This window comes from Ambystoma mexicanum, chromosome 8, assembly GCF_040938575.1.
Source record: "Ambystoma mexicanum isolate Mex_15411 chromosome 8, UKY_AmexF1_1, whole genome shotgun sequence".
Classification (NCBI taxonomy): Eukaryota; Metazoa; Chordata; class Amphibia; order Caudata; family Ambystomatidae; genus Ambystoma; species Ambystoma mexicanum.
In genome coordinates this window covers 1464177741-1464190248 of record NC_090929.1, presented here as the reverse complement: position 1 = coordinate 1464190248, position 12508 = coordinate 1464177741, and the positions used below count along the sequence as shown (strand labels likewise).

Genomic DNA, 12508 nt, shown 5'->3' with positions numbered 1-12508 from the left:
CGCTGTCCCCCGATTTCGGTTGTCCAGGGTTGGTGGACGAGCCTCCTCAATCGCTGCAGCCAAACTGTGGAACAATTTGCCACCATCTCTTAAGGGCAATGAAAAGCACTATCATTTTTGGCATCAATCGATAACTCTCTTGTTCTAGCCGTATAGTTTTGGCCTCTCAGTACTATCTGTTCTGGTTTTTAGTGCTGAGATGCCTTCCGGCGAATGTGCACTATATACATATTGTAACATAACATAACATTGATACATGTCTCAGAAGACTCCATGTTTGTGCCATCAACCCCTAGCTCGGAATTTCTTTTTAAGGTGAGGTCCCAGACCAGGTTATGGGATGGCAGAGAAAATCACAGCTAAATGCAGATTGCACAAGACCGATGTAAACCTTTAGCGCTTCTACTCATCAATGGAACATGGTAAAAACAAATCCTTACCTACCTGTGTGACTGTATAAAGTGCTTCACTGGATTATTGTTGCTGGGACACAGATGGTGAGGTTGCTGCGCTGACATTTGGAGTGATGCTGTTGCGATGAAAATCCACAGTTTGTCAAAGATGCATGGTTCTACCTGAGGCTTCTTAGGGTTTGAAATTAAGATTAGATGTGTAGGAACTAAAAACTCCTGGGTGCCCGGCATCAGCCAGTAAGCAGGACCTAATGCTGAGGAACCAGGGTCAAGTACACAGAGCACTGTAAACCCAACTACCACATGAGATGAAGACTTTCACTATCCCCCTGCCCCATTACCCTTACTGGACATTAAAGGGAAAGCCTCAAAAATAGGTTTAAAATCCTTGGCTGTGAATCATAACTACACCTTTGCCCAGTCTCCTTCGCCAACCAAAAAATAAAAAAAGGCATCCTTGCATTGGGCAAATCCTACTAGGATGTCAGGATTAATGATGGTGTCACTGCTGCTGGGGACCTTGTCTGCTGTCTTAGTTGAGACAATGGAGCCAATTTGTGTACCTGAAATTTAAAAAGTACATTCAGAAATATTAATGGTAGACCTACCACCTTAACCTTACCAATAATACTGGAAAGCCATACGCCACTGCCAGATGGCACTCCTTTCACTGGCCTATATTTGCACACTGCACTCTACCAGTTTGCACACAGCCTCCCCCAGCAGCTACCAGGAGCTACCTCTGGCCCCCCGTGCCAACTGGTGCCCTGCAAACATGCATATGTGACATTAACCTCCACATACATTTTTCCAACTACTATCTCAGGGGTCTGGGCAGTAGCACTGAGGACTGTTTCCAGCTCATATTTTAGCTGCTCGTCTATTCATTCCTTACAGTTCATATCAGCAGTTTTGGGAGTTGCAGATCGTGAAATCTGTGTTTTGTCGGTCATCTCTCCATGTTTTTTCTGCTCTCTCCAGGGAGGATGGGCAGGTAGGTTTAGATGTCGTATGGATTAAGGTATTTTTAGTATTTATGGTTATATCAGCAAGCCCAGCCGACCTTGTGCCTTCCTGGTTGCCGCTCTTTTTCCCTACTTAAGGAACCCTCCAGCCTCTTTTCCTTTGCAGATGGGGAGCAGGTGCAATTGGATCTTGGTCACCTGGCCTAAGCCCCACCCACCTTCTTAGCCCTGCCTCTTCATTCCTGCTCTTAACTCATAGATCAAAGGCGTCTCTAGCCCGGGCGTCCGTTTCAAAGGGCAGAGAAAGAAAAGGGCAATTCAGCAGTACAAATGCAGCAGAAGAAATCCAACCCTGTGAACATTTTTCGCATCATTTGGGATCTAACCCAGTGAATTGAACACTTTTGGATTTAACCCAGTTATTCTTTTTCTTTTTTCAGGTAGTATATTGACCAGGATTTGGAGTGCGCGTCTCACACCCTCCCCCCTTTTTGTTTTTACATGTTTAATAATTCAGTTGGCATTTTCCATGCTTGCAGTTTACTCCATAGATTATTCCAATCTACTTTGTTAAATGCTGCTATCTTATCAAGTGTAGCTTTATATAATGTGGTAGTACTATTTCTTAGTGCTTTTTGTTGGCACAATCCGTAGGTAAAGCCATTTAATATAGTTCCCATTTTCTTTCTAAACCCAGTTTGAAAGATGAATACACATCCAGATTTTTCAACCCAATCTGGTAGGTCCTTCAATCTGAAGGACTCAAGAGTTTTACTAGAATTATCAATCGGGCAGATCCGTGTGCAAATTGCAGTCTACCTTTTTATAAATGGTGACTACTATGGCTTTGGTCCAGGATAGTAGCATAATAAACTATGGAAATGCATCACCCATATGTTTTCCACTATCTCTTTAGCTTGTACTTTATATTGCCTTTCATCATCCTTAAGGAGGCCCCATATTCCCCTTAGGTCTACAACAAACTTTTTTATCATACATTGGCTGGCGTCAGTTTTAGCCCTACGTTATGTATTATTTTCACACCTCTGATAACCTCTTTCCCTTTTTACTTTCCTTATCAGCTGTCTCATTTCTTTTCTTGTTCCTAATGTAATATCAAACTGGTGTTGTGTGACACTGAACAATCTGGGATTGATAGTGTTCCTTAATGTTAACAGAGCAAACTTCTTTCTCCCATTGAAGGGGCCCCTGAGGGACCCTCGGATGTGGAAACAAGGCACAATCACCACACACGAATGGATACGCCAGACACGAGGTTCTTTTCCCAAAATCTAGGGTTATTGCAATACAAAATTAGTCCCAGTTGGCCAAATGGTCCCACGCCCCGCGACGCGTGTCTAACAGACCTCGGGGGACGTAAGAGAGAGTGAAACGTACATCAGTTACATATATACAAATCGAGCACCTTACAATCAGCAATGACACAGTATGACACATTTGATGCCGCCCTCAATTCATTTCCCTTTGAATTAGAGGCGATGATTGACCAGTATGACAAATATGACACCTTAGACCACCATATTTAGTAACGGGTCGCAATCTCCAATTTTACAGACACCATTCTTTATTTGCGAGAACACAGCGTTTCTGTTTTCATGGGCAAGCTGCGCATAGGAGACTGGCACATACCAGGCCTCACTATCTCTTAGTTTCGATTCTCGCTCTAGAGGTCAGCCCGCTCTCCGGGGCCTCACTGTGCTCAGAAAGGGGGGCCGTAAAAAAGAACATAATTCAACTCTTTAAATGCTAGTTTCATACATTGCTATTCTTTCAGGAGACTCGCTGGCATTTGTGTACTGATTTAAATGCCTTGCTCCTTGCCTTCAAGGATATGTGATGGAGGGGATCGGGCATTTCTGTCTGGCTTTCCAGTGTAATGTTTCAACATGTTTCTTAGCCTTGGGTCATTGAAGCGAAATAATATCTACAGTAAAGCAGTTTTACATGAGGCAAAGTGGCAACGTTAGAGAGAGCAGAGAGAAAACAAAATGGCGATTCTGGTCATCTTAAAATGGCCTCACTCTAGTTGAACTAATAGCTATGTAATAACTAATGAGTATATATTCCTAACACTGTAAATGAGGCGATTGGTCTTCGGCCAACCAATTAATCATGCATTTCCTTCCGCCCAAGGGGTGTTTAGTATTTCTGGACTGACACCATATCGTAAATTATTCTGGGGAACATCTCGGGAATCTTTCATTTCGAGCCCAACTTTCCCACTGTGGACTCATTTTGGTAACTAATCGTAGTGTGGTGTCTTGGGATAACTTGTATCTATTCCTATCCTTATTTACACACACACATTGGTGCTGCTTTGATCTATCCTTCTTAATTCACCTAAAGTATATTTACATTCCATGACTAGATTAACATGACCACTTCTAGGGCCCGTCAGTGAGGCAAGGGCTTCAAGATATACGCAGGTGGGGCCTGGCTGAGGTGAGGTGGCCTACCTGAATAAACACAGAGACCTGGAAAGCGAAAAGGTGCTTGTGGTGGATTGGGGACAGTTGGTGAATGAACCGGCATCCACTCGGGACTTAAAACCTCTGTGACTCGGCCCAAGGCCAAAACCTCAAAGGTGGGAGAGGAATGGGGAGGGTAGACCCAATTCGAAGGGCAGGGGTTTCTAGCCGGTGAAGTGTGCAGAGACGAAGGGGGCTGCGTGAAGCGAACTGGGATGGGATGGCACTCTAGGGCGGGAGGGACAGGGGTTTAGGGTGGGAGGAAGACAGGGAGCGGGCGGAAGGCAGGGGAAGGTAATGTTGTGGGGGGTTCTTTAATTGTTGTAAGAAAATAGTTAATAAAGAAATATATTTAAAAAAACATGACCACTTCTCGATGTTTGACCATTTCTAGAGATGTGGCGTTTTGGAATAAATGATCAGATAAGAAGATGACCCCTTATATTCCCATTGATTCTTCTTAAATTCCATTTACTCATACATTCTGCCCAATGTATACCTCTAGATTTGATTTTATTTGTTGCAAGAGGATTCAGCTTCTGTTGGGCAGTTGGAACTGCAGTATTTGTGTCCCAGTTACAATTTAAGTGGGGGCAGTAACAATTGAAGTCACCCACACGCATTACTATAGGGAAATACTAATTACTTGTCCATTCCATTAATATGGATTTTAACCCTGTGTTCATTGGATCTTCACACTCCAAATTAGGGTTACAGTAAATACTTAACAGCAAAATGTTCCTATTTTCTTTATCTTCATCTTTTCATACCCCTATTAAAATAGTTAGTTTAGCATTAATGATTTCCAATGTAGCACCTAAATTGCTTTTCGTGGTGATTACCCCTTACCCCCATAAGGTTGACCATTCACTCCTCTATTTGCTGAACGGTCTTTAACATTAAAACCATTTATGACATTCTTGTAGCCAGATTTCCAGAAGGAATATTGAAATATTTCCCAAATAAAACCTCTAGAATTCCAGCATGGAAATCGGAATATGTGCGAATTAGCAACTTAATCTGGATGTTGGCCACTGGGAAGCATTGTGGATAGCCACAACCAGCACTGATCATTTTCTTTAGGGGTGGCGTTATTGTAGACCCGCCTGTGACCGGAGCAGCCCACCATACATTTTAAATTTAAGTCTACAGTATATGGTTTTACCTCCTTTGAATTTGAAGTTCCATATGATTCATGCTTATCCTTAATAACTGTAGATTTTACTTATAACATAAGTATAACATATCATAGCCACACTGTAAAAGTAACGACTCTGCTTTCATTACTATAGTCAATACCAGGTTAGAATGAAAGTGCACCAATATCTTATTCAGCTGTCCTTCCTCATGAAATTCAACCTATTTCAAATCAGCTGAGGTTAAGGTGGATACAGCATGCACATTTCTAAACTAGGCTAACAGTCTGGAGTGGTGTGCCATGATCAGCCCTGAATATCGAATGCAGTCTAATACATACGTTGATTGCCTTCCCTAACCCCCAGCTTTTATTCTTTGCTTCAGTTTAAAGCCGGGATTGTGCTTTAAGTCCTTAGATCTGACTGTAATGAGGGCCGGGTCTCTTCTCAAAAGTTTAGGAGGGTTGTTCCAAATTATCCAGATTCCCTGTCATAGTCCGGCTGGTCTTTGAAAATGTTTTTAGCCCCTTATTGCCCTCATCAGGTGGTAAATGAATTGGTCAGCGCTGCCGCAAGTAGGCCCATTTGGACCAGGAACTAAATATTGAAATAATTGCCTGTTACTGTAGAATGAAGTGCTATTGAATATAGAGTAGATCCCTTCCCTTTTCAAGTGAAGGAATCGGGAGAGTTAGGAATGTGATTATTCCCTGTGACCGGAAATAAGGAGTACTTATTGACATATAGGAGGAGATCTTATCATTGACATTTACAATAAGAGATCTAACCGCTATGGAGTGGACTTATGAAACAAGCTGTCGGGGGACCAACCTTGTATAGTTTGAGCGCGAAAGAGATTTACATTCAGAATTGAAGCTGAAAGCCCTGATGAGGACCTTGTTGATAAGGTCAAAACATGTGTTGGGAAACCATTGGTATATTAGTAAAATAACAACTGGGGCAGTTCCGGTCCTAACGCCTACCAGTATTTTGTGGCATGCCGCAGGGCTCCATTCTCTCACCCATTATCTTCAACCTTTATATGGAGCCCCTGGGAAACCTCTTAAATGACCCCAGCATATTCCTCCACCAGTATGCTGAGGAGACACAGCTGTACCTTAAGGTTACTGGCCCTCAAGACATCTCTCATCTCTGCTGCTGCTTGGACACCATCCAGACCTGGATGCCATCCATCTTCCTAAAACTCAACCCCACTAAAACTGACTTAATCCCTATCGGCGCCCCCCCCTCCAAACAACAGATCATCCAAGACTGGCTCAACAACATGAACCTAGACGGATTCACCCCAAGCTGACCAACTCAGCCAAATTCCTAGGCTTCGTTGTCGATGGCGGTCTATCCTCCAAAAACATGAGGCCAGGAAAGCCCAAAATGCCTGGCTCCAAATCTGCACACTTGGGAAAATCATACTCTTCATCCCCCCACTAACTTACATACAGTAGTCCAAGCACTGGTCATCTCACACATTGACGGGGTAACACCCTCCTTGTTGACCTCCCAGCCATGTACCTGGCTCTGCTCAAAGCTGCCCATCACTGTGCAGCCTGTCTTATCGTGGGTTCCCGTAGATTTGACCACATCTGTCTCTTAACTCTCTGCACATTATTCAAAACACTAATCTTTGCTTGTTCTTTTAGACCTGTCAGCAGCTTTTGATACTGTGTATCACTCTCTCTTACTTTCTTCCCTTTCGTCTTTTTGATTCTCGGGGTCTGTTGTTTCTTGGTTTCGGTCATATCTATCCCAAAGGACATTCTCTGTCTCTTGGGCTGGATCAATTTATGACACATTTCCGCTTGCCCATGGTGTTATCCAAGGCTCTCTCCATGGCCCATTTCTTTTTTCCCTCTATACTTCTTCTTTGGCTCAAGTTATTTAATCGTTTGGTCTTTCTCACCATTTTTATGCGGACGATGCTCAACTCTTTCTATCTTTCTCCTCTTTCACCCCTGAAGTTCCCACATTCTCTACAGGTCTCTTAACCATCAATTCCTGGATGGCAGAACATTTTTTGGTATTAAATGCTGCCAAAAGTACTTTTTTTTCCCCATGCAAGCCCTATTCCATTCCATCTTCATCTTCTCTTCCGCCCTCTTCCATGTCTTTTCCTCCTTCTCAGCTTCCTATTTCTTCTACGGCTCGTAAATTGGGACTTTACTTTGATTCTGGTCTATCATTTGCTCATCATATCTCCTTATCTTCCCGCGCCTATCACTTGTACAACATCGTAAAGCTCGTCCTTTCTTAAAGTTCGACGCAACAAAACCTCTGATCTCCTCATAAATGATTTTCCGACTTTCCTATTGCTCTGTTTCTTTATTTGGCCTTTCCTCTCGATCGTCTTGCTCCACTCGAGCAGCATCCCCTGCTCAAACTGCACTTCTGCACTCCACATACTAATGCATATGGAATATGGTCATCATGCCATGGCTGTAGTGGAGATTTGTAAAAATTAGATTTGCCTAACACAAGAATTGACCTTAGGCAACATCTGATCCTAAGGGTTAGGAATGTTTGACAATAAGGAACCAAATACAATCTTTCCCATGTTATCAGGACATTATGATCCTTATCTACAGTGGTCAGTCACATAAAGTTATAGTGAACTTTACCTGGCTCATAGTTTAAGAACATATTATTACTGGACTCCAGTTCATTGTTTCTCCTTCCCTTCTTCCCCTCCCTATTACTTCTCTTGTGTTTTTGCCCTTGCATTCATCTATACATATCCAACTGTTGGCTCTGACATTTTTTTTTTTTTTTTACAAACTAAGCTTGTGAAAGCCCCGGCATTAACAAAGCCCACTTGAGCACATCTCAAGTCCATCATGATACCACACACCCACCATACACACCACACACACTTTGCACTAGGCATAGTCGAGTCTTGATACTATCATCACATTTAAGTCTTGATTTTAAAACTGTCTGCACATGCCTTAAACTTTCTGTCATGCCTAACAATAACTAAATCACAGTTAAGAAACATGCACCCCAGCTAACGACTCCTGTGTCTGCCTCCCGCTAAATTGTCCGGCCACTGACTAATCCGCTGTTACCATCATTACTCGCCCTCAACCCCCCTTCTTTCACATCCACGGACCTGGTTTTAAGATCCCCTGTCAATACGCCATTTCTCAAATAAGGTTTGCACGATAAATCACAAGGCCATGGGTCACCATGTGCAGGGGACAAGCACAGTGTATTAAGTGATAGGGTGGCAATTGTAAATGAAATGCAGTACAGGGTCTTGTGTGACCATTTTGTAGAGTACTGGTTTTTGATGCCTTGGTAATGGAAGGGTCGAAGATGACAGAGCATAACAGTTAGTGCACAGGCATAGGAAGAAAGAACCACGTAAATGCTAGAAGTTGAATTAATAGCTAGATACCATAATTTCTCCCTAGCAAGTAGTGTACGTCCCAGATAAATCAGAAGTGAATTATTATAACTGACATTAAGCAATCAAGAGATTGATGCAAAATAAGCGGACTGTATCTACAGCGGCTTTAATTGTGATGCTCATTATAGCATTGTATGGGAACAAGTACTATGGTTGATGAATACACAGTGCTGGTACACATCAGATAAATAAAACAAATCCTTTTTCATAACTGGTTTCAGTCCAATCAATTCTCAAAAATAATTGTGTGCTGTATTGATTGACCATGTTAAGGAGGGATGCCAACGTGAGCTCAGACATGCTGACTTCTTGTTTCCTGGATTTGGAAATTAATTTGTCACCCAAGCCCATCAAGAATGAGTTGAGAGTTAATCTGCATTCTTCAAGTTGGACGAGACACTCGTAAAGGTCGATAATATTAACAAGTTAACTAATTTTAGCTCCAGTTTTCAGAGGCTATTGCTCAGTGCAGCCGACTTAGATGATCACAAGGGAGGTCTAAATTCCATGCAACGTGGCCGTCGCAGATCATTTTGATAATGTTCAACATTTACATCCAGAATTGTGTAACCTTATTAAATTAAGAAATCTTATGGAGTAAGTCATTCAATTCAAAATTACAGTGTTAACATTAAAGGAACTGAGCATAGTGGGCATGATAGAGCTTGACCTGTGCCACAACATTCTGTTTCACCAAGTAATTGGCTTGCGCAATTGCAAACGCATCCAGAGGTTGTATGGTTACTCTTTCAATAACCTTTACACAGTTCCACTCAAGGGCACCCTCTCTAAATGTGCCCTTCCACAATTTGTGACAAACCCTTTACATTGAGAAAGAGAACTCTTATTGTCTTATACACTTTAGATCAGGCGTCTGTGACCTTTGACTCTCTCAAATGGTTTGGATTACAACTCCCATCAACCCTACCCAGAATAGTCAATGGTGAGGGATCATAGGTTTCAGTGGCCTTCCCCAGATGCTAGGTGGTCTGAGCTGGATAACCTATTTAATTGGCCCCGGATTTTATATTCACATCTGCATTAATATTCAATGCTTATCGAGGACAAAGAGGCATGGTCTGAGTAAATGCATCAAGATCTTGTGTGCTTTGACATAGTATTTTACTCTAAGCTTTTCAAAGGTTAACTTTCTGTCTGATGAAAAAAGACCTCCTAGGAGAAAATCTATTTGATGATGCAGTACTCCAGTATATTGTTTGACCCCTGCCCCAAACCCCCCCCCACAACCCCGATTTAGTCATATCCCTTAGTGTGGTCACAGCCTGGGTGCTCAAGTCATCCCCAAGAATCATTACTAATAATGGTGATCCGATTGCTTTTAAGATCTGAGGCTCCTTAACAAACAGTAGAAAATGCCATGCCACATAAAGAACATGAACTAACAGCGACATTGACATCTGTAAATGCCCACTCAATGGTGCTGAGCAGTCATTTACAGATTTTGGGTGGATCTTGTCCACTCATGCCCTACCCTGTCTATGCCTCTGGAGAGGAGTAGTTCTGCCTTATCCCCCGTGGGAGGTTAAAGGGTGAGGAACATTATCAAAATTCAAGCATCTTGAGTCACTGTAGAGAGTTTCAACCAAGTTGCAAACACAAGGCCAAAACCAAAGAAGTGAAGGGACTTCTTCTAGGAAGCCCACAACACACCATATGCTGACAAACATTATCTATTGAATGTGTAGCAGAGAATAATTGTAAAAAAACACCACTTGCATGGCAGAAAAGTAGCAGGCTCCTAATTGCAGGCAATGGTAGTGTAAGGAGACACAAACATGAGGTGTGGAAATACACACCAGCATTTTACAGGGCCCAGCCCTAATGTTGGAAGAATTTAAAATTGTGTGGCTGTTGGGGATTTGTGTACTACCAACACATAATTCAGTGTAATTGTATACCTCTTACAAATTCTGAGTTCTATCAGCCAAGCATTGTTCCCAAATATGTGTTCGTATTCGAAGATGCACCATGTCTTTTTTTGCCGTAGCATATATTTATTTGCATGTTGTTAGTTTTTGTAGTCTAGCCTTCTACAGAGATCATGTGGGCGTTTATTTTAGTATAGGTTACGCAAGATAACTTCCGTTCACAGCAGAATGATTGGTGTTAGGGTGTGCCTGGGTAATGAGGTTCAATTGTATTTTTTTACTGTTATAGAGTCAGTGAAGTTTAGAGAATATTTCCATTGCTGTTGTGCTACATATGTTGTATGTTTGAGGGCCTTTAAATCATTTATCTTGCCTTGGACATTCGATAGCTCCATGGTTTTCTTTGATGGCTCCTTGTTTTGTTTGCAGTGGTGCTAAGGAGACAAGTGTTGGGACATTATCCGTTATAGAAGTCTTTATTGTAGCTTGTCCTGAAAAGTGGGGTGAGCTGAACTGACAATTGCTTTGAATGCAGTCTGAGAGACGTGATTTGTGGTCTCTGTTGAAGAGATGGATGTTCAGCGAGTGATCAGACAAGCTGAAGGCTGCACAGTAAGGTTTTGTGTTTCCACGGGGTAGGTGGATACTAAGTCCACTGTGTGATTGGTGCATTGATCAAAACTAGTATCCCCATGTTATCTACGACCTCAGGAGCCTGTCATCTTCCCTGCGATCAATATATCATACAGCCAACCATCATAATCTAGATGGAGAAATGAAAGGTCATTAGGAACATGCTATCAAGCAATGTGTGAATCAGTTCGAAATATTTGGTTTGACTGTACAAGATTATCATGTATTTACAGCTTCGTGAATTGGTTGTTTATGAAGCAGAATTCTGGAAGAATGTATTCCATATAAGATTATTTTAAAGTTGTGTGGCGCTATGAGTAATTTGCTGCTAACTCTATTGAACCATAATCAATATTGATCAAATCTGTCCCACAGTATCAAAAGCCCAAAGAGGTATTGGCAGTAGAAGAGGAATTACAGAAGGAATTGAAGAAAATGAAGGCTTCCACCGATGGGGATGTGGATTGTAAAACCCAGTGACTTTGACATTTTTGGAAAATGGTTGTGAACTACAATTTTAAGATCTTTAATGTTTTACATTTCATTTTTCATGAAAACCCAAATTAAAGAAGACAATATTGTAAATTGATAATTGGTTAATGTGTGTCTTGTTTCACATTGTCTGAAATGTAATCTGTAATTCAATTTTATTTCAATAATATTTCTCAGTCGTTTTAGAACAGTTTTGTAATCCATTTTTCTATGGTGGTGTAATTCAGTTTAAACATTGGACGTTAAGGGACATCTAGAAAAGCTAAAATATGATTCTTTAAGTTTCATATAGCAATAGCACTATGATTAAAAGTGACAGAATTATGATAATATTTGACTCATGAATTGCAACTTTCTTTTTTTTGATAAGTCTTTAATTTGTTTATATTGACACCCTGTGTGTATACACATGTATACATATGGTCCTTCATTAGCTTCACATTATTCATAGAATGAACTTTTCAGTTAGGCCTGATGACAGGCTCTTAGATCAGACGAAAACAAATTTGCCCTCAGTCCCACCAGGCATAAAAGGACTTGGGCACTATACATTGTGTCATGTAGCCGAGCAGGCGACACAAAGGACCATTGGTTTATAACACCCTTTATTCACAACTAAGTTTTCCAACCTTCTCTCAAATAAGTCCCATCTCGACTAAGTCTTGGATCAGCCTTGGGTTTCCGGGTTTCCCACGCCCTTTTTCTCCCACTATGATCACCGTTATTGTCTCCTTCGGGCTCCTCCTGTAGATGTTGCTGGGTTTTTTCCCAGAAGCTGCTGGTGTAAGGTGAACTTTTCGGTAAGGCTCGGGTAGAACTAAGGGTGGCCCGTTCTTGGACCAACCCAGTCTGCTTTTGTAAGTCCTTGTCACCTTCCTCTCTTTGTCCTGACCTTTACCCTAATCAAAACCTCTGTTTTGTGCCATCTCCCTCCTCGATGTGCCGCACATGCTCGTTCCTCCTTCGATTGTGGGTCTAACCGATTCATATCAGTCTTTTCCTTACCCCATGTCTTGGCCCCAGCTGGGCTTTTCAAACCTTCCTGAGCGGTCTATCTACCTCCTCCT

At 41.9% G+C, this 12508-nt stretch overlaps 1 protein-coding gene across 1 annotated transcript in view; it reads left to right on the top strand.

Moving 5' to 3' along the window:
• DPCD (deleted in primary ciliary dyskinesia homolog (mouse)) overlaps positions 1 to 11541 on the top strand; it is a 387341-nt gene extending 375800 nt beyond the window's left edge. Inside the window, exon 6 of the mRNA XM_069611638.1 lies at positions 11325 to 11541. Within this exon, the coding sequence (XP_069467739.1) occupies positions 11325 to 11429 (105 nt within the window). The 3' untranslated portion in view covers positions 11430 to 11541. The remainder of the gene's footprint in view (positions 1 to 11324) is intronic.
• Positions 11542 to 12508: the final 967 nt, after the last annotated feature.